At 45.9% G+C, this 18,642-nt stretch overlaps 1 protein-coding gene across 1 annotated transcript in view; it reads right to left on the bottom strand.

Annotated features, from left to right (window-relative positions):
* SNRNP200 (small nuclear ribonucleoprotein U5 subunit 200) overlaps nucleotides 1–18,642 on the bottom strand; it is a 41,140-nt gene that overhangs the window by 6,838 nt on the left and 15,660 nt on the right. Inside the window, exons 19-34 of the mRNA XM_061592799.1 lie at nucleotides 17,650–17,781; nucleotides 17,273–17,461; nucleotides 16,334–16,531; nucleotides 14,267–14,419; nucleotides 13,632–13,712; nucleotides 10,738–10,821; nucleotides 9,809–9,915; nucleotides 8,536–8,654; nucleotides 7,006–7,160; nucleotides 6,597–6,786; nucleotides 4,812–4,985; nucleotides 4,118–4,278; nucleotides 3,442–3,669; nucleotides 2,227–2,418; nucleotides 1,684–1,862; nucleotides 522–673 (exon numbers count right to left, since the gene is read on the bottom strand). Coding sequence (XP_061448783.1) covers nucleotides 522–673; nucleotides 1,684–1,862; nucleotides 2,227–2,418; nucleotides 3,442–3,669; nucleotides 4,118–4,278; nucleotides 4,812–4,985; nucleotides 6,597–6,786; nucleotides 7,006–7,160; nucleotides 8,536–8,654; nucleotides 9,809–9,915; nucleotides 10,738–10,821; nucleotides 13,632–13,712; nucleotides 14,267–14,419; nucleotides 16,334–16,531; nucleotides 17,273–17,461; nucleotides 17,650–17,781 — 2,494 coding nt within the window. The remainder of the gene's footprint in view (nucleotides 1–521; nucleotides 674–1,683; nucleotides 1,863–2,226; nucleotides 2,419–3,441; nucleotides 3,670–4,117; nucleotides 4,279–4,811; nucleotides 4,986–6,596; nucleotides 6,787–7,005; nucleotides 7,161–8,535; nucleotides 8,655–9,808; nucleotides 9,916–10,737; nucleotides 10,822–13,631; nucleotides 13,713–14,266; nucleotides 14,420–16,333; nucleotides 16,532–17,272; nucleotides 17,462–17,649; nucleotides 17,782–18,642) is intronic.

The following is an 18,642-nucleotide window of genomic DNA, read 5'->3' as shown; positions in this document are numbered from 1 at the left end:
GTGTGCATAAAGGATGTTATGATTAAAGGATAGCCAGTTTCTATATTCTCAGGGGTGGCCCTGTGGTACAGGCTCTGGTCCAAAAGCCAGAAGTTAATTCTGTTCACTAATTGAGCAGCTGGACTCTAATGTTAGTGCCATTTAGTAGGAAAAGCTTCCCAGATATAGCAAAAGGGTACATAAACATCAACAAGAGAGATTAATATGACCCCTCTCTAAGCGTTGTATATCTCCATTTTCTTCCAGCTGAAAATGATTTTTTCCTTAAGCACGACACTAAGGGTGTTCCATTTTACCATTCCTTGATTAAACTCTGATAGGGCCGACAGGGACTGGATCAGACCTTTGGGATGGCAGTTGGCCATTCCTGATCTACAGAAGGTATTTGAGTTACTTCCTTGTGAATGCTCGGATTTTTACCCCTGGTCAGAAGCACTTTTGATTATGATCAGAGCATGCCTGATTATCCCCGATTTTCTAAACAAACCTGCAGATCTGCATTCCTCTTCCTCTCTCTTTACCTGAGCCAAAAAGCTGCTCCACAACTCTTCGCTCCATCGAGGTCAGTCCCTCATGCAGGTATCCCACCCCATTCACCAGAGTCTCTTTCAAGGTGTTGTCATTCAGCTTGTCCAGATAGGGAGCCACATCCTTCTCAGTGCAGTGCAGGAACCTGACAAGGAGTGACAAGCCAGCACTATATCAGTAACAGCCAGCAGACCAAATTCAAGACAACCTCCTTCATCCAGTCTACAGCCACCATCCTATCAGCCACAAGGCCAAAGAAAGACATCTCCCCACTCCACCCCCTAAAAGTAGACAGAAAGCATCAATGCTCAAGAGTTCCTCACCAACACTTCTCATTACCCTCAATAGCATCTGTAAAGCATCAATTCTGCAATGACAGACTTAATTTTGGGAGACTTTCCATGCTGGGAAAGGGTGGAAAAGCAGCAGCTTGAATAACATTTTTCTCTCTGCCAAAGTCCAGTCTTTACTTCTAGCATTCCTTGCCCAAGATCCATTCTAATGTTCAGTCCTCAGAAACTTTATTATTTCCATATCCTGTCCCCTAGACTAAACTGGATATCCTTCACCCCAGTTCATTCACAGACATAAAACACAGGCAGATTTAGTCAATTGTGATTCTGTAGCAGCAGAGAATCCTTAAAATTTTAGCTTCCATTTTAAAAATAGGACAAGCTAAGAGCCCTCATGACTGCAAAGATATGCGTATGCATGAAAATGTGTTGACAGTGCCTGGTAACTCTCAGAGACCAGAGAAGATAATTCTAGCAGTCGGCTCCAGTGTTTTTTTATAGCTTTGCTCCTTCCCTATGACAGAGGCACAATAAAGAAAAGGAATCATGCACATTGGTTTAATTTGCAGAATTTTAAACAGATTGCAAAATCAGCTTCTCCTCGTGGATCATTCAGTTATAAACTGCTGTATCCAACGGGTGACTGTTAATGTTGCACAACAGTCACACTTGCAGAAACTTGTTTCACACAGATTGCACAATTTTTTGTGGAACAAAGTTACCAGCAACCTGCTTATGCATTCTCTTGTGCGACAGCGTTCCACTAGCGCAAAACATTTCGACAGTGGAACAGGTATACCGCTAAGTGATTTTAATTTAATGCAACTTTGGATCCAACTCTTAAGAGTGCAGATGTCCATACCTCTGTCTTTGGACATCCGATGCACAGGTGGTGAGGATGTCAATAGCTGTGAGGCGCGTCTGCTTGCGAGAGGGAACAAACACGATGACCGGCTTCTTTGGAGAGTGCTTCATAATAGCGTGATAGACTGGCTTGGCCATGGACAACAGGCGGGTCTGGGTGTGACTGATGTTGAAACCCTAAGAGGAGTGAATCAAGACAGGTGACAATAATGTGGAAGGCTCAGACATGCTTTGCCTGCTGAAGATTCTAGGTTGGGCTGGGAAGGACTCCTGCCTGAAACTCTGTAGAGTTGCTGCCAGTCAGTACTGACACTGCTGAGTTAGATGGACAACTGAGCAAGATCCGGGATGGTGAACCTTTGGCCCTCGAGATCTTACTGAACCATACACGGCCAATGGCCGATGCAAGTTGTAGTTCAGCAACATCTGGAGGGCCAAAGGTTCCTCCACACCTGATGCTAGATGAATGACAGTTTTCTATGTTCCTCGAATTGTCCAAGGGATGGATTTTTTTTGGAGGGGGAGGGAGAAAAGAACTTACTTGGATGTGTAGCTCCAGGGGTACAGGGCGCACATTGGGGTGGAAGTTGAAGGTGGCAGTGGCACTGCAGCCAAGCCAGTGGGCCACATCCTTGGCATTGGACAGCGAAGAACTCAAGGCCACAATGCGGATGGGCCGCTCAATCTGGGAGGAGATGTAGCGCATCCGGGAACAAATCACTTCCAAGACTGGCTGCAGAAGGAAGCCAGAGACAGCTAGGTTACTGTGCAGGAAAGGCATGTTATGCATCCAAGCTGCCAAACTTTTTGTGGCCTTGAAGACGGCAAGCAAAACTCTAAAAACTATCCCTTCTGCCATCACCACAACTAGGAGCTTCAACTTCCACCTTTTTGGTCAACCATCCCCCACCCCCTTCAACGTGTTAGGAAAACAGCAGTAGGATTCCAAGAGATGACACCTTGATGCAACCACTAATTAATTAATGCTCCAGCAACCCACCTCCTGGAAGGAAGTCTTTGGGAGGACTGAAGGGCTGGGTTGGGCTGAAAGCTTCCAAGAAAGCAGCTCTATAGGAAAAGCCCTTTCTTCATACCCAGTTGGCACCTGCCATCTCTGACCACACTCAACAACCATCACTACAATGGACAATTTCAGTCATCATCATCTTTGAACTCCCTTGGCTTATTTGTAATGTTTATTATCACTTGGGGAAGGGCCGGAGCTCAGTAACAGAGCCCACGCTTTGCATGCAAAAGCCCCCATGTTTAATCCCTAGTATCTCCAGACAGGGTTGGGGAAGACTCCTGCCTGAACATCTCAAGAGCCACAGCCAGACAGCGTAGGCGATACTGAGCAGATGGGAACAAGGATCTGCTGGTGGAAGGTGTCTTGCTATCCCTTGATACGTTACTCATGGAAACCACCAGCAATGAAGGGCCCGGGCCTGGACCTAAAGAGCCCTGCTTGGACGCCTCACACTCCTCAGCCCACACTGCAGACTGTGGAGGACTACTTCCAACTGCAGGCCCTCATGCAGCGTCAGATGCTGCACAAGATGCTTTAGAGGCAGCACAAAGGGAAGAAACAACCCTTACAGCTCTGACTCCTCTTGTTGCCCAGGACGAGAGCCTTCTCAATAAGCAGGAGGTGCAGCAGCTCCACGTGGAGAGTGCTCCAAAAAAAAAGGGTCAGTGGCCTGCTTGCTCCCCCAAGTCCCTCTGAAGCGAGCTGCATTCCCCCCCCCAGGAGACTCACCCCGTTCTCGCCACCAATGAGGTGCACCTCGTCCACAATGAAGAGGTTGACATTTTGCACGTTCTTGCGCTGCTTCCAGCGCCTTGACAGAATGTCCCACTTCTCGGGAGTGCTGATTATGATGTTGCCTTTGCCCAGCAGCTTCAGGTCAGTGCTGGTCTCTCCGGTCAACAAAACAACTTTCTTGAGCAGACGCTCCTGGAACTTCTCGTACCAATCCAGGAAGATCTGCCAGGACAGAAAGAAAAGGAGAAGATTTCTTAACAGTCTCCACACTGAATATGTATGCACACATACACACAGAGTGTGCCTCTTCTAACTTTTCTAGCTTACAACCCACCAAGTGCTCATTCAGAATTATCCAAATCAATAATTCTGTAACATTTTTATTCCATCCTTGCAGAATCTGAATTTCTTTCACAAAGGATGGAAAATAAGGAGGGCAATCTAGGAACTAAAGGTAACAGAACAAACAGTGCTGTGCAGAACATACCTATGTACTTGACCCAGCTATGGGCCGCTGGTATTCCTCAAAACTCTCCACCTAGACCCTCCTTATTCTTTTCTTTTTTGTTGCTTGTAAAGCTATCAGCGGGAAGAGGACTTGGTTTAAATCTGTGCTGATCTCCCTCCTGGGAAGGGCAGATTCAAATATGCCAAGTCAGGAATGCCATACCTGCTCAGCAAGCGCCTCCATTGGTGTGATGTAGACACAGCGGCCCTCTGAGTTCTGCAGCAGCATCCTCAGAATGGCAAATTCGGCACAGATCGTTTTTCCGCTGCCCGTGGGAGCTCCCACAAACACATTTTCATCGCTGTTATAGACGGTGTTGAACACTAGACCAAAACAGGCAGGGCAAAATTTCTTTCTGGGCAGCAACAGTTACCCCAACATCCACAAGAACCTAAAAAGTAGACTTCCCCAACCTAGTGCCCTCCAGATATTTTGAGCCGCAAATCCCATCAGCTCCAGACAGCATGGCCCTGAGATGCTGTAGCTGATGGGAGCTGTAGTCCAAAATATATGAAGGCACCAAGTTGATGATGGTTGCTAAAAGTGTTGGTGTTTCCCTAGCAAAGAGGAGAGGAGCTGAAGTTGTAACCATGTCAATCAAGCACCTAAGTGATGTCTACAAGACGACCAGTCCCAGTTCCCCAGCTAAAAGATGGGACTTCTGAGAATCCGTCTGCGATTCTGCATTGTGCAACTTTGTCTTGTGTGCTCAAAGCTGTAGGCACCTAATGTATATGTTACTATGCAACACCAGGTGAGTGGCCCTCCAACTTCTTTGGACACCCCCACCCCAAGACAGTCCCCATTTTCTTGGCAGCTCCCCTCCCCCGCCTTGACACGCATCTGCACTGCCCACCTTGGGTCTGGATAGGGTTGAAGAACGGAAACTTGTCCTGGTAAAGGCTCTCAAAGGCACTATTCCGCAAAGCAGAAACAGGCAGTGGCTGCAGGTCCAGCAGCTCAGTTGGCGGAGGGTACTTCTCCGGAAGGATCAGATGTCGGAAGGACACAGGCAGCTGCGTCTCGCAAGCTGGAATAATCAAGCACAGCAACACAAATGAGGTGAAAACAGAGAATCTAGATCTGCTCACTGCTATCAAAGAAGTTCTCTCTGAACCAGAAACATTTACTAAGGTGACAGATCCACTGAAGAACCAGAGTGTTGCAAGAGGGTCTGGGAGATGCAACATTTCAACTATGGCTATGTTTGCACCATCGTACGGTGCTCCCTGTCCCATTTGCCATCTTAGCAAATGCTCAACAGGATCCCATGTCTGTCTTCTAAACCCTGGAACATCAGGCCCTTCATCCTTATTTTGTACCTCCCACATCCTGAGCAGCAAATCGCAAATACTTGTATGTTAACTGACAGCATTATTAATACCGAGCTGAAAAGCTGTTTGCAACTACAGAAATTTCTTTTGTAAACTCCCTGTTTAAATAAATACAGTACTATCTCAGTTAAGGAATCCTCCATGAAGGAAGCTCCTTTTTTTTTTAAGCTGAAACTGAGCAGCTTGGCTTTGCTAATGGATAAGCTTCCAAGCCTGCGTCTTTGCATGAAAGAGATGTCTTGCTTTTTTCCCAGGGATGGGGAAGGATCCAATACAATTCAAAGGAGGAGGGGAGGGGGTGGGTGCCAGTAGGCACCCTTTAAAACCCCAGTTGAAGCTGCCCCACCATCTAGGAGCGGGTGTATCCCTGTCCCTATCCCTGTTCTTTCCTTGTTCTTCCTACCTCTGGTAACAACCTTTATGTTAAAGAACTAATGTCCAGAAACGCATGTACTTTGTTAACTGAGGTACTGCTGAACCAAAATGTCGAGGCAAACCTTTCTATGCCTGAAAAGACACTCTGGCTAGTGTGGTACAATGATGCTGGCTTTCCGGAAAACACTAAGCAAGTTAGGCTAATTTAGATAGGGAAATACTCGGTTTGCATCAGAATTTTTTATGATGCCCCAGAGAATGATCTAATTTAGCATGTTTATTGTATTTAGTAAACAACTCTTAAAAATGAAACGGCCAAGCTTACTTAATATTGCATTTACAATCTGCATCCATTCATTGTTACTAATGAACTTAAGGAACAGAAAAACGTTCCCAGGAAAAATAAAGAACATGGAAAAATGTCCCCCTCCCCATCGCTGGCGTGGCATGACCTATCCCACGTGAACACTGGGAAGAGGCTATAGGGGAGCCACGGTTTTCCAAACATGAAGTGAACAGAGGGGCGATCAAGGACAAGACTGACTACACCAACAAGTGCAAACGGCCCAGGAGCGATCCTTCAATCCCTTCGTGGGGCAAAGGAAGATTAAGGGGAGGAGACAGCAGTGGGGGTCTTCCAGATCGTTCCAAACTGGTCTGCAACATATGCTAAGAAGGACAAAGCAGAGAGTGGCTGTGCAGGGATGAAAGCAGGCTGATAATGTGTAATGTGGAGGCGGCTGCTGGTGCCCCTCTTCTGGAGAGCAAGAGGAAGCAGAAGCATGCAGAAAAGGACTTGAAAGGCAAAGAACATGTCTAGGGTTCCTCCATGGCACAGTAGAGAACGTTCCCATAATACACCATTCACCCTCTAGACCCCAGCGTCTCCCCTTCTGCAAAAGCCAGAGCCACTCGGCAGGAAGGGGACTTACAGAGCCAGCGATCGGAGACCACCCGGATAAAGTACTGCGGAGGGAGGGGCTCGAAGACCGGGACAAAGAAGGTAATGAGGTGCTCGTCCTGGGCGTATTTGGCCTTCAGAAGGAAATACTCATGGTGCAGGATCACTTCACTGTCCACATCCTCCACCAGGATCCAAAAGGCCTCTGAAGAACCATGAACCTGGCCAGGAGAAGAGAAAGATTGGCCTTCAAACACTATACAGAGAGAGCAATGAGGGTCATCGGTATACTGCTGCTTTGCAATATCCACCCCCTCTTCCATGAGCTGCCCCAGCCTCAAACTAGCTACCCAGCAACTCTTCCCCTTCCTCGCCCCCTCCACCCCCCCACAGCCTTACTAGGGGCTATTCCTACAGCTCTCCAGGCAGTCCCCCTTTACCTTTTCATCCCACTGGAAATCTGGAGTAATAGTCAGCTCTACTTTCAGAGTAGACCTGGTGATAGGCTGCAAGTGAACAGACAGCTCCAGTTTGGGGAACAAGTGGACGTATTTGTGTATTGTCTTTCCCATCTTTGGCATCCGAATCAGCTCGCCTGTAAACAGACAGCATTTGTGAAGAGAAGGGCAACATGCGCAGGTCTGAGATGAACCACACACATTCTAGATTCTCAGCAGTTTGGCCACATTCTGTGGTCACGATCCAGACAATCTTTATCCCACTTTGAAGAGGGGCACTCTGCTATATCCTGTCTCCCACCCAGCTCTCTCTTTTTATTGCATGTTATCAACCAGCTTTTCCAATTAAGAAACAGAAGTTAGTCCACAAGCAGCAAGTGGCCTCATTCACACACTACAGTAAGCATAACCCAGGTATGGGAAACCTCCAGCCTGTGTGCTAAACTAGGCTCGTCAGAGGTCGGATTCGGCCCACAGAGCCGTCCTGCCCTGGGCCATGCCCACCTGCCCCACCTCCAACATCAGGTATGGGGCAAGTAAAGCCACAGCTGCAAAATGAACCATCCAGAGCATTAAGAAGCTGTTCTTAATTGTTCCACTGCAAGAGACGCCTGCATTTGGTGTAAATTAAAAATTTAGTGCTAAATACAGTCCTGCTGCAATCAGCTCTTCTTGGGAGTACTGTTCAGAGTCAATCCCGACTGAAAAATTCAGCACTGAATTCAAAATGAGTGCCAAATGCACTGTGTGAGGCAGGGATGGGGTTTGAACCCAAGCTCTGCCTGTAAATAGAAGAACGCAAAGAACTGGCAATGAACTCGCATTTCTTTTGATGTTAAGATGACATCAGGTGATTGACAAATGGGCAGCCCCACCTGCCTGTCAAAATGGCCCAAATGGTATGGGGAAACTCAAGATTCAGCCTCCCAGCCAGATCCTGTTTCCCTCCCATAAACCATGGCTTACCATGCATGAGATGACCTTCCCCACCAGTTCTGGGGAGAAACAAACCACCATCTCTTGACTTCGTATTACATTTGAGCCAGGGATCATTCCCAAACCACAATCTGCAGCCAAGGTTTTTTCTTGACTTACTGACTGTGGTTTGCTGGAGTAAACCAACCACAACTCCTGGTTCAGATGTAACACTAAAGCAGGGATTGTAGTTTGTTTCTTCTGCAGTGTAGCAGGGAGGAATTGGTTTTGGAAGTCTACAGAGTGAGGGGTGGTTTTTTTTTAAGCTACGCATTAACTGAGTGACTTCGGCTGAGTCACCCTCCTTCTTCCTTGCTTCTTTGTTCCCCAGCATATGCCCACCTTCCAAATTGTGCTCCAATCCAAGCAAACATTTACTTCAGAGGGGAAGGATTGTGTTCACCCACCCATACTGCACTTAGGGGGTGTAGGGTGCCCCTTCTGCCTCCAGGCGCAGCTTTCCTAGAACTCAGAAACCTAGCCCAGAAACCCTAAGATCCCACAACCTCCCACACATAGCCACCCATGCCCACTGACCTATTTCGTTGTGATTCAAGTCATAGAGTCGTTCAAATGGGAAGTTTTTCTTCTCAATTTTCTTAACCACCTCTTCTGGCAGTTTCTTGAACTGACGGAGAGGGCACATGGATTGCCACCTGCTCAAGCAAGAAACAGCGTCAGGACTGAGCCAGCAATCATAGCCTGTAAGTGGTGGAGGAGATCCTCAGGCACCTGCTTCCTCCTCCTTCCCCACAGCTCTTTTGGGGAAAAGAGGTGGGGAAGCTCCTTCTCAACTTCAGACTGGCATCTCTATGTGGCCCCACCAGGCTTCCCATTTTCACTGGCCTCCCACTTAGGAAACTGAGCCAACGCTCAGAATCAATTCAATGGAACCAATGACCTAGAGAGGTAGTGGGCTCTCCAACACTGGAGGCATTCAAGAGGCAGCTGGACAGCCATCTGTGGGGAATGCTTTGATTTGGATTCCTGCATTGTGCAGGGGGTTGGACTTGATGGCCCTATAGGCCCCTTCCAACTCTACTATCTATGATTCTATGAACACTTTTCACACTGCTTCATTCTCTACTGGGCTACCCCGATCCAGGTACAAACAGAAAACCTTGGTCCTTCCAACGTATGGTATGGGATTCTGGAAACCTGCACGGCCACAATCTCATAACTCACTTTCTTGGGCAGAATCTGTTGCTAGTTTTGGAATCTCAGAAACTCCAGACTTCTAATCCTTATGATAGCAGAGACTGCTTCAAAATGCTAATTTTCAGCTGATGCATCAAAAGCTAGTGGAGGCACATCACACAAAGTCCTCCCCCTCTATAGCTGCTTTCCCCAACCAAGACATTCCCCTTCCTCCCTTTCAACCCACACTTCCTTGACAAAATATGCTAAAATTCTGCTGACAAAATGCAAATGTTTACTAAAGGCAATGCTTACCAAAAAAAAACACAACACCTCAGGATCCCAAGAACAAAGATACAATTGACAAGTGTCATAATCAACAAGTGATGCCCAGACAAACATTTAGAGGGAACCAGAAAAGAGGGGACCACACATAATTTCTCCACAATTCAGTATTCATTGTATCAAACAGCCCCAATCCTATGTCAATCAAATAAACTACATTTCTCACATCAAGGAGGGCAGGAAGGCAGGCCAGGTCTGTGATGGGTCCTTCTAAGTCGCTGGGCCCTCTGCCAGTGTCCAGCCAGGCCTGGCTGCATGGTAGAGCATTGCTAGATAGAAGGTGTGTGATACATGAACATTAACAGCATGCTCTAGAGCCACTACATACATTCGCTTGTCGATCATCTTGCAGAGGTTCAATGTCTTGTCAGTGAGCTGTGCCCAGCCACGGTTGAGGACAATCTCAAAGATCGCACGCATGAGCCGTCCAGCAGACTGAAGGAGTACATAAGATGACGTTAAAAATGCAGTACAAAGAAAGCATCAAGGGGATGGGGGAAAAGAAGGCTGCACACCCCATCTCTCAGGGAGGTTTTAGACAAGCATTTTTATCCACCACCACCAGTAATCTGCTTTGGAAACCCACCCTGCAGATGATCAGGCCTCAATGGGATCTTCCTCTCACATCTCCCCATCCATATAAGGTGAAGCACCAAGCCAAATGCATCTGACAAAGTGGACTTGCTCACAAAAGATTATACAACAATAAATCAGCAAAATGTCAAGGTACTACAAGACTCTTTGTTGCAGCAAACTAACAGGACTAACCCTTAGGAATGAATACATTAAGCTGCCCTAGGCCAAGTCAAGCCACTGGCCCATCGAGCCCAGCCTCTGCCAACGTGGTGGCCTCAAGTTGTTTTGGACTACAGTCCCCATCAGCCCTCGCTAGCACGGGCTTTGATGGCTGGGGCTGATGGGAGATATAGTCCGAAATATATAGGAAAAACCAGGTTGTCTACTCTTGACTGGCAACATCTCTCCAGGGTCCTTCCCAGCCCTACTATTCAAGATACCAGGGAGAGAATGTCAGATTTCCCATATGCAAAGTATTTGATTGATCAGATGACAAGCAGCATGGGCCACCAAAGACAGGAAGCAAGGCTTCCACTTTATTCATGAACAACAGAAGTCTTATGGTAGCTAAAAGACCAACCAGTTTACTGTGACATGGACTTGTACAAATGGTTTCATGAAGATTTTGTACATGGAGAATACAGAAGCGCACGCACAACTGAGCTCAGAATGGTTACTCACCTGAGTGACATACACCATGTCTGCCATGAGAGCAAAGCCTTCTAGCTTCAGCTGAGAGATGAAGGCCTGGAGGAGCACATTGATCTAAGGAGAAGACAAGAGGGTTAACATCCTCCAAAGCAGGGGTGAGGAATCTTTTTCACTCAGGGGCACACTGTTCTGCTGGAAACATGGCAGTGGTCACTTTTGAGTAATGGGTAAGGCCAGACCCACACGGATGCACACCCACAAGCTATATATTCAATTTGTAGTAAGCTTGCTCAAGTTTTGCCTTGGATTTTCTCCATAGGCTTTTTTAAAAAAGAAAGTTGGTTAAAAAAAGCTCTGCAACATCCTTTATCTGCCCTGATTGTGCAAAAGTAAAAACTCAGTCATCCCAACAAATACAGCATACAGCTGAACTGCAAGCCCTGGCCCTACAACTATTCAAAATATAAGTGCATCCCTAAACTGCATGTGTGTAATTACAAGATGCATGGACCTTTTTTGCACATTTACAGAGCACAAAGTCTGCCTCCCTAGCAAGGTACTCTCCCCACTGCTTTGATCTTGTTGCTAATGCACACTTTGCATAACCTCAGATCCTTCCTCTCTCCCAGCTGCCTCCTGCAGGAGGGGACCGAGAGGGCTACCACTAGCTCTTTGCCATATCCAGCTTGCAGACTGGGTCCCCCAGTCCAAAGTAACAACTCCCTTCTCCCCTGGGTGGTAAGTAAGGGAATCAATTGCAAGCAGAACTGCAGCTAGGCACCAGGAAGTGGGGCAGTTGCCCTGGGCCCCGCACTTTGGGGGCCCCCGCAATTGGCGATCAGCATTTAAAAGCAACCGCCACGTCGTCCTCACGGCCGCAGTAGCGAGCTGAGGGGAGCGTAGAAACGAGCTGGGAGGAAGAGGTGCAGTGGCAGTCTCCTGACAGCCACGGTAGCGAGCCGGGAAGGAGAAAACCTTGCAGCGAGAAACGCTTAGCGAGTGTACAACAAAGGCTGCAAAAAAGGGAGCCGCAGCCGAAAAATACAAAGCCGCCGCTGCCAACAAAGGCTGCAAAAAAGGGAGCCGCGGCCGGAAGCTCCTAGCAGCCAAAATACAAAGCCTCCGCTGCTGCCTGGAGGAAAGGATATATAGAGAGAGAAAGAATGTGGGGGGGGCCCAACTATGCTTTTGCCCCAGGGCCCGCACATGCTAAGGGAGGGCCTGATTGCAAGGCATGGTGTTGCAAGGCACAGGACGCAATACACACTGCCCATGAATCTGTACATTCTACTCAGAAGACAAACAGCTTATTCCACTGCACTGTTTTGGATTTTCACTTTTAAAAACTCATGATTCCAAGTGCATCGCAACAGAGAGAATGAAAAGCAGGCAGGAGAGAGCAGCAATGCAAAAAAAGCGATGAAAGACCCTGTTCTATACATAATAGCAAGAGATGGGAATGAGATGGCAGAATGGACTTGTAGGGTGCCAGGAAATTCTTTTTTTAAGGCTACTCATCTCACTCCAAGTAGAAAGCAAACAGAACATGGAGGGCTGGGCTAGAATCTTTTCCTTGGAATGTGCCTGTGTGGCAAGTGTTTGGTTTTTTACTTTCAAATCGTTTCTGATATAGGGGAGTATTCAAAAACTGCATCCTCCACCTGCAGCCTGAAGTGGTACATTTCACTCTACCATTTCATTTTGCTACACGCCAAATGCATGAAGTCTTCCCCTATAAACATAGTGTCTTCCTTGGCACTGTGGTGTGGCATGGCACTGGCCTCATTAAAAAGATACTCATACTTCCTAGTTTGCAACCAGGAATTAAAGAATGTGTATTTTGCATTCCACCCCTCTCCAAAGATTCTAAATTCTGAACCTATATTCTGCAGATATACCTAAATGGGCTTGATTTGATTAAGCACCCTACTGATTTTCCTTCTAGATGTAATACCATTGGAACCTTATTTTTGAAGTGCAGTCTCTGTATCTACAGCAGATGCACTGCTGTATAGTGCCCTCTGTTCTTGAAAACATGGGAACTCTAAGTTTACCAGAGCTCACTCATGCCTTAAGGACTTGCTTCAAAGTACTTAGCAAAGTGCAGGTGCCTTCTGCCTACCTAGGTGCTGATACAGGAAGCTCAGGCACTGTAGGTATTAAGATACGGGTTTGTGTCTATTGAATATATTTTGTAAATGGATTCATCAGATTTTTTATGGGGTGATTGGCTGACATTGTACTGTCATTCTGATGGAATAATGGGGTGCTTTGCTGTTTTCTCATAAGTATTAAACTGGGTATCCGTACGATGTTAAAAAGCATGTTTCTCGCAATAACTGCATAACATTTAGCATGTTTTTAAATTGTTTTTTTTTAAATGTGTTTTTAAATTTGTATATTTGTTTTTAATGTTTTTAATTGTTGTAAACCGCCCAGAGAGCTTCGGCTATGGGGCGGTATACAAATCAATCAATCAATTAATCAATCAATCAATCAATCAATCAACTCTTCCTCCGACATTCAGGTTTTTGTTTTGTTTTTCAAATTAGTTGGTAAGAGGATAGGAAGGGAAGGCTTTGAGCAAAGAGATATGCAGGACAGCAAAGAGAGATAAAGCAGAGGCGTTATGGTGAAGCAGCACCTGGGACAGCACACTAGGCCCACGTGGTAAATCAAGCAGCCCCTTCTAGGTTTCTAGCAACGTCACACACGAGGCTTTAAAAAGGATGCTTTCTTCAGTCAACAACTAAGTCACAATTCCCAAGAGGGCAGCCAGCCAGTTACTTCCTTGTGTAAAACAACTCCCCGTACACGTAGAACTAGCACACTGTGTAAAAGGCAGGGCACTTGTTCAGCCCAAGAACTCGCAGAACCAACCTTGCCCTGGGCATGAGCTCGCCCCTAGAAAAAGCAGGGCTTACCTTAGCACTAGGCTCCTCAATGCTCTCTTTCACCGGGATTGGGACTCGCTCAAGTAGCTTCTGCAGCTCCAGTTTCTCTTCCTGCAAAAAAAAAAAAAAAAGTGATTAGGGAAGGAATACAAGAGATGTGCCACTCAGTCTGTACCCACAACAGCACGGTCACCTTTTGAGGCCAAGTAAAAAAAAAAAGGTAAGTAGGCAACACATCCAGTTCAGTGTAAAACAGAGATCAGAGGGCCAGAGATCAACAACTGCAGCTATTTTGCATAATTACTGGAGAAACATTCAGATGCCAGCTTCACTCTCATTGTGTTTTTCACTGAGCTAAGCACCAATAGCATTAGCCTCAAATATCAAAATATGATTCAGTCCGTTATGGTTTTAAATGACAAGCAAAGAAAGGAGGAGATTTAGAAAAAAATCAAAACAAGTGGGGTTCCCTGCTGAGCCTTGCCCTCATATTTCAAGGGGTTTGTATTCATGAGGACTAGGAACGTCTTCCCCATCCCGCCAATAAAAGCGCCACAGCCTCGCAAAAGAGGATATATGCTGCCAGCCCCCAACACTAACAAAATGACTGCAAAAATAAAGAACAGGAGGAGGATGCCCTGCCCAACAGATCTCTGGATTCATACCTCTCTCACAGTGATATTCTTAAACTCAGAAGAAAGTGAGAAAACCCGGAAGAGTTCTATCTCGCTCAAAGTGGGCTTGAGTAGCTGGTTGTAGGTTTGTATGGTGTCGTTGGTGATATAGTAGTGGCTGGCAATGCGGCCCAGCTCAGTCACCTGGGGAAAGAGAGGATGAAGAAGAAGAAGGAACCAACAAACCAGGCATGGATTTTAAGTGCAGCGGAATATGGAGGATGAGTTGCCAGAAATATTGCTGTTCATAATCAGTGGCCGTGTTTGGACACAACACTAAGCCATAACCTGTAGTGAAGCCAGTTAGTCTGTGGAAGAGCAGCTTTTTGATATGCACAGTTCAAGCTCTCCCATCTTCTTCCCATCAGTGGGAAAAGAAGCCACAGAGCGGCTGCCCTAACACTGTGTCTGAACTGGCACTGGTGGTTTGATTCTTGTGCTTTGCCTTTCTCAGCAGCTGCCTTCGTTTACCCCCAAAGGTGAGGACACCCTGAAAAGGGCATAAAAAATTATCTTGGTTGTTGGGCCAGTTTGCTTGGGAGGCAGTATGCCTTCCAAATACCTGATCCAAGACCAAATGGGGTTTTTGTTATTATTTATTATTCATTTATTACATTTATACCCTGCCTTTCTTTCACGCTAGAAACCCAAGGCGGCTTACATATGGTTCCCAGGCGGTCTCCCATCCAGGCACTGACCAGACCTGACCCTGCTTAGCTTCAGCCGGGAGCTGGCCTCATGTACCTTCGGACAATAGCCTGGGTCTTTTAACGAAAAAACCAGCATCTTAAACTGTGCTTAGAAACAGACTGGGAGTCAATGAAAATTTGTTCAATATTGGTGATAATCTCAATTTCTTATGTATTTATTTCATTTACTGCAGTTATATCCTGCCTTTCCTCCAAAGAGCTCAAGGTTGTGTACGTGGCTCTCCCTTTCCTATTTTATCCTCACAACAACCCTGGGAGGTAGGTTAGGCTGAGAGACCCAACGTTACTCAGTGAGCTTCATGGAGATTCAAACTCTGGCCTCCCAAGTCATAGTCCAGCACCTTAACCATTATGCCACACCGGCTCTCACATGCATAGCCTTTTTCCTTCTGTTCAAAATATACCAAACACGATAGTGGTGGCAGAGATTCAGAGCACTGTGACATGGAGTGAGATGTCCACAGATGGAAAGAGGAGGAAGAGTCTTTGCTACAACCCTGCCCTGTCAAGACTATTTAAAGATATATTATTTCTATAGATAGTTCAGTGTGTAATCAAGACTGATAGCCCTAACCTCCATGAATCTGTCCTTTTAAAGCCATCCAAGCTAGTGGGCTAACCTTCACTCCTTGTGGCAATGAGTTCCATCTGTTAATTTTGCATTTTGTGAAGGGCTTCCTTGTGTCCTGAACCTGCTACCAATCAAATTTCATTGGATGATACACACCCATCCACCCAAAAGGCCTGTATGATGAGACAGGGAAAATCTCTTCCCATACTTTTCATTGTTTCATCAACCTCTAGCACAGGGGTTCCCAAACTGTGGTCCATGGACCACTAATGATCCATGAGCTTCATTCAAGTGGTCTGTGGTACGTCCACATTAAATATTCATATTGTTTTTTAACTGTATTCTATTGCTTTTATTCCTCATATTCCATTCCAACAGAAGAGAAACTGTAACACAATAGCGTACAGTATAAAAAACAAAATATGCAATAAAAATACAATTAAAATCATACAAGATCTATTACAATTGTTACAACAGGCAGAAAAATGTTGAAGTGGTCCACCAAGACCATCTGCAATTTTCAAGTGGCCCATGGGAGAAAATGTTTGGGAACCAATGGGCTAGCGTGCCTCCAGTTCAGCAGGTTGGAAGATATATTAGGAATTTCATGGAGCAACAGCACTGAGGCTGTATTGCATCAAACGCGCTAAGCGTAACACTGTGGGATGCCCTAAGAAGATGACAGAGCAGCTGTCGATAAGCATCCTGGGCAGCCAGACCACCGATAAGGCTGGCAGAATGCACCTGTAAAGACAGCTTGAACTCCTCCGCTCTCACCTGGAAGTTGCCTGTCTTCTTGTCATACTTGACCAAGTTGTTTTTGTCTAGCATCAGTGCTGCTGTGTGTACCAAGTCCAGCCGACGCTGGTCCAACAACGGATCTCCTTTCAGGTCATCATGGGATATCCCGTAAAGGGTTGGGGAGCGCAGCATTCGTATGTAGAGATAAGTATAGCCAAGCCAGTTGACGGCATCCTACAGCAGCCAAGGAACACAATACAGAGTCAGCAGCTTCTAGCAGCCTGTCAGGCTCAGCTCCTGGACGTGATATGAAAGGATGGGGCAGTGGCCACGCAGCCACAGCATGCTTTAAATGCCACCAACATATATGGCTCTGCAAAAACAGTCCAGCTGGTTCTTAAGAAAAATCAAGAAGTGGAGAGGGGCGCACGGCCCCTGCAGATTCAGCGACTAGAAGAAGGGGCTCCTGGTAGTGGTGGGAAAGACGGAATTCTGCAACTGGCACAAACTAGGCTGAGACACTTCAGAGACAAACTCCTCTCCCACACCCAACCCAAACAGCTAGCTACCACTATCCTGCATGGGAAGCGCACTTCACACACAGATAAGAATTGAGCTTCCAAAACCTGACTCTAGCAGCACCTGCAGGATTGTGTATTTTGTTCTTCTCTCTCTTTAACTCACCACAAACAATCAGGGTAATCCAACTTCTGTGCTAAGAAAAGCTGAAAATCATCCTCCATTATTGATGGAGGTCGATTTTCAGCTTTTATTGGCAAATATATTCTTCACTTTTTAATATTAATTTGGCAATGGATGAACTCCACATCCAGTGTCAAATATTGGAATTGTGAAAAACCCACTACTCTACAAACAGACACAGCCCCAGTGATCAGCTGCCAGCTAAGTACTCATCTGTCAAGGTAATTAAAAACAGAGCAGCCACAATTCATGTCTGGCGTCTCTCCTCCTCACCTTTGCGTTCTGGACATTGCCCAGCACGATCTCTGCATTCAGCATGTCTGGGAGCTTGGCCACCATCTGGCTCTCAATGGGAAGCTGCTGGTTCAGCAGTGAGAGGTAATACTGCAGCTCTCCATGGGACGTGATGAGAATCCCTTCTCCCTTGGTGTCATATTGAGGTCTCCCAGCCCGACCCAGCATCTGGGGAAAAAGAAAAACCACCCAAGTCTAAGATGTAAAAGCCAGGCCAAGAATAGAGTTTCTCGAACAGCTAAGAGTCAAATGTCTTGAGAAGACTTCTGCAACATCTAAAATAAAGACAGAGAGAGAAAAAGTCTTCTTAATCCTCAAAAATTCATTAAACAATGTCTGTGCCACATAGGATTTACCTGCAAGATGTCCAGGGCACCCAACTCAGTCCAACGACCTTTCTCTGGGCTGTACACCTGTGTCCCTTTGATGATGACGGTGTGAGCAGGGAGATTAACACCCCAAGCCAAAGTTGCTGTGGAGACCAGAACCTGTAAGGGAACAATATCAGTGCTGAAAGGATCATCTCTTCAATCTCAAAGGAACTGCTAATAATGTTGTAATGTACAGAATAAAGAAATGAAATTAGTGGTGTCAACCAATTAAAAACAACTGATTCATTGTACAAGTTTTAAAATCAATCAAGTCTACATATGTTTGCATATGAATAAAAACAGTTTTGAAGAAAACAAACACCCTGTTGCGATACATGTGTGCAAAATCTAAATTCCATCACCATGCTGCATGAGGGGCTGATAAGAAATGTATAGCTTCTGAAAATTCTGAAACCTTTTATTAGGGAAAAATGGAACTGAGAATAGACTAAATATATCAAACTTAAACTTAATCTGTTGCTATGGGTTGCATTTAACATAATGTTAAGTAGTTCCATCAGTGCTAGGATTTCTGCTTGCACAATGGAAGTTCATCCCTTCTCCTTCCTCCTACGTGCCCCCTAAATCAGTTCTAGGGGTTTCCTCAACCCTCTTCTCCCCAACCCTATGGGGAGAGCACACATGGGGGAAGAGAGGGGGGAAAGTCTTGCGCTATCAGTAATCCTTGTGCTGATGGGACAGGTTAGTTGAATACCACCCTTTAGGAACATTAGATATATTATGCATGACTTGAATAGAAAATTACGCACAAAATTTGAACCTGAGATTTACAATGTGAACTGTTTATCATTTTTTTAACACACTCAGAAAGTGTTTCACTCATTATTCTGAAATAAAATGTTTTGTAATATTGTTTTTTCCAATTTTTCCATTGGGGGCAAAGAACCAGAAAGACCCGTCCTTTTCTTCCCAACATGAAAAAGGATTGGTTTCCCCACTGAAAAACTATCCTGGTGC

The sequence above is a fragment of the Rhineura floridana genome, chromosome 12 (genome assembly GCF_030035675.1).
Source record: "Rhineura floridana isolate rRhiFlo1 chromosome 12, rRhiFlo1.hap2, whole genome shotgun sequence".
NCBI lineage: Eukaryota > Metazoa > Chordata > Lepidosauria > Squamata > Rhineuridae > Rhineura > Rhineura floridana.
Note: the sequence above shows the minus strand (reverse complement) of the source record. Positions and strands in the feature narration are given on the sequence as shown.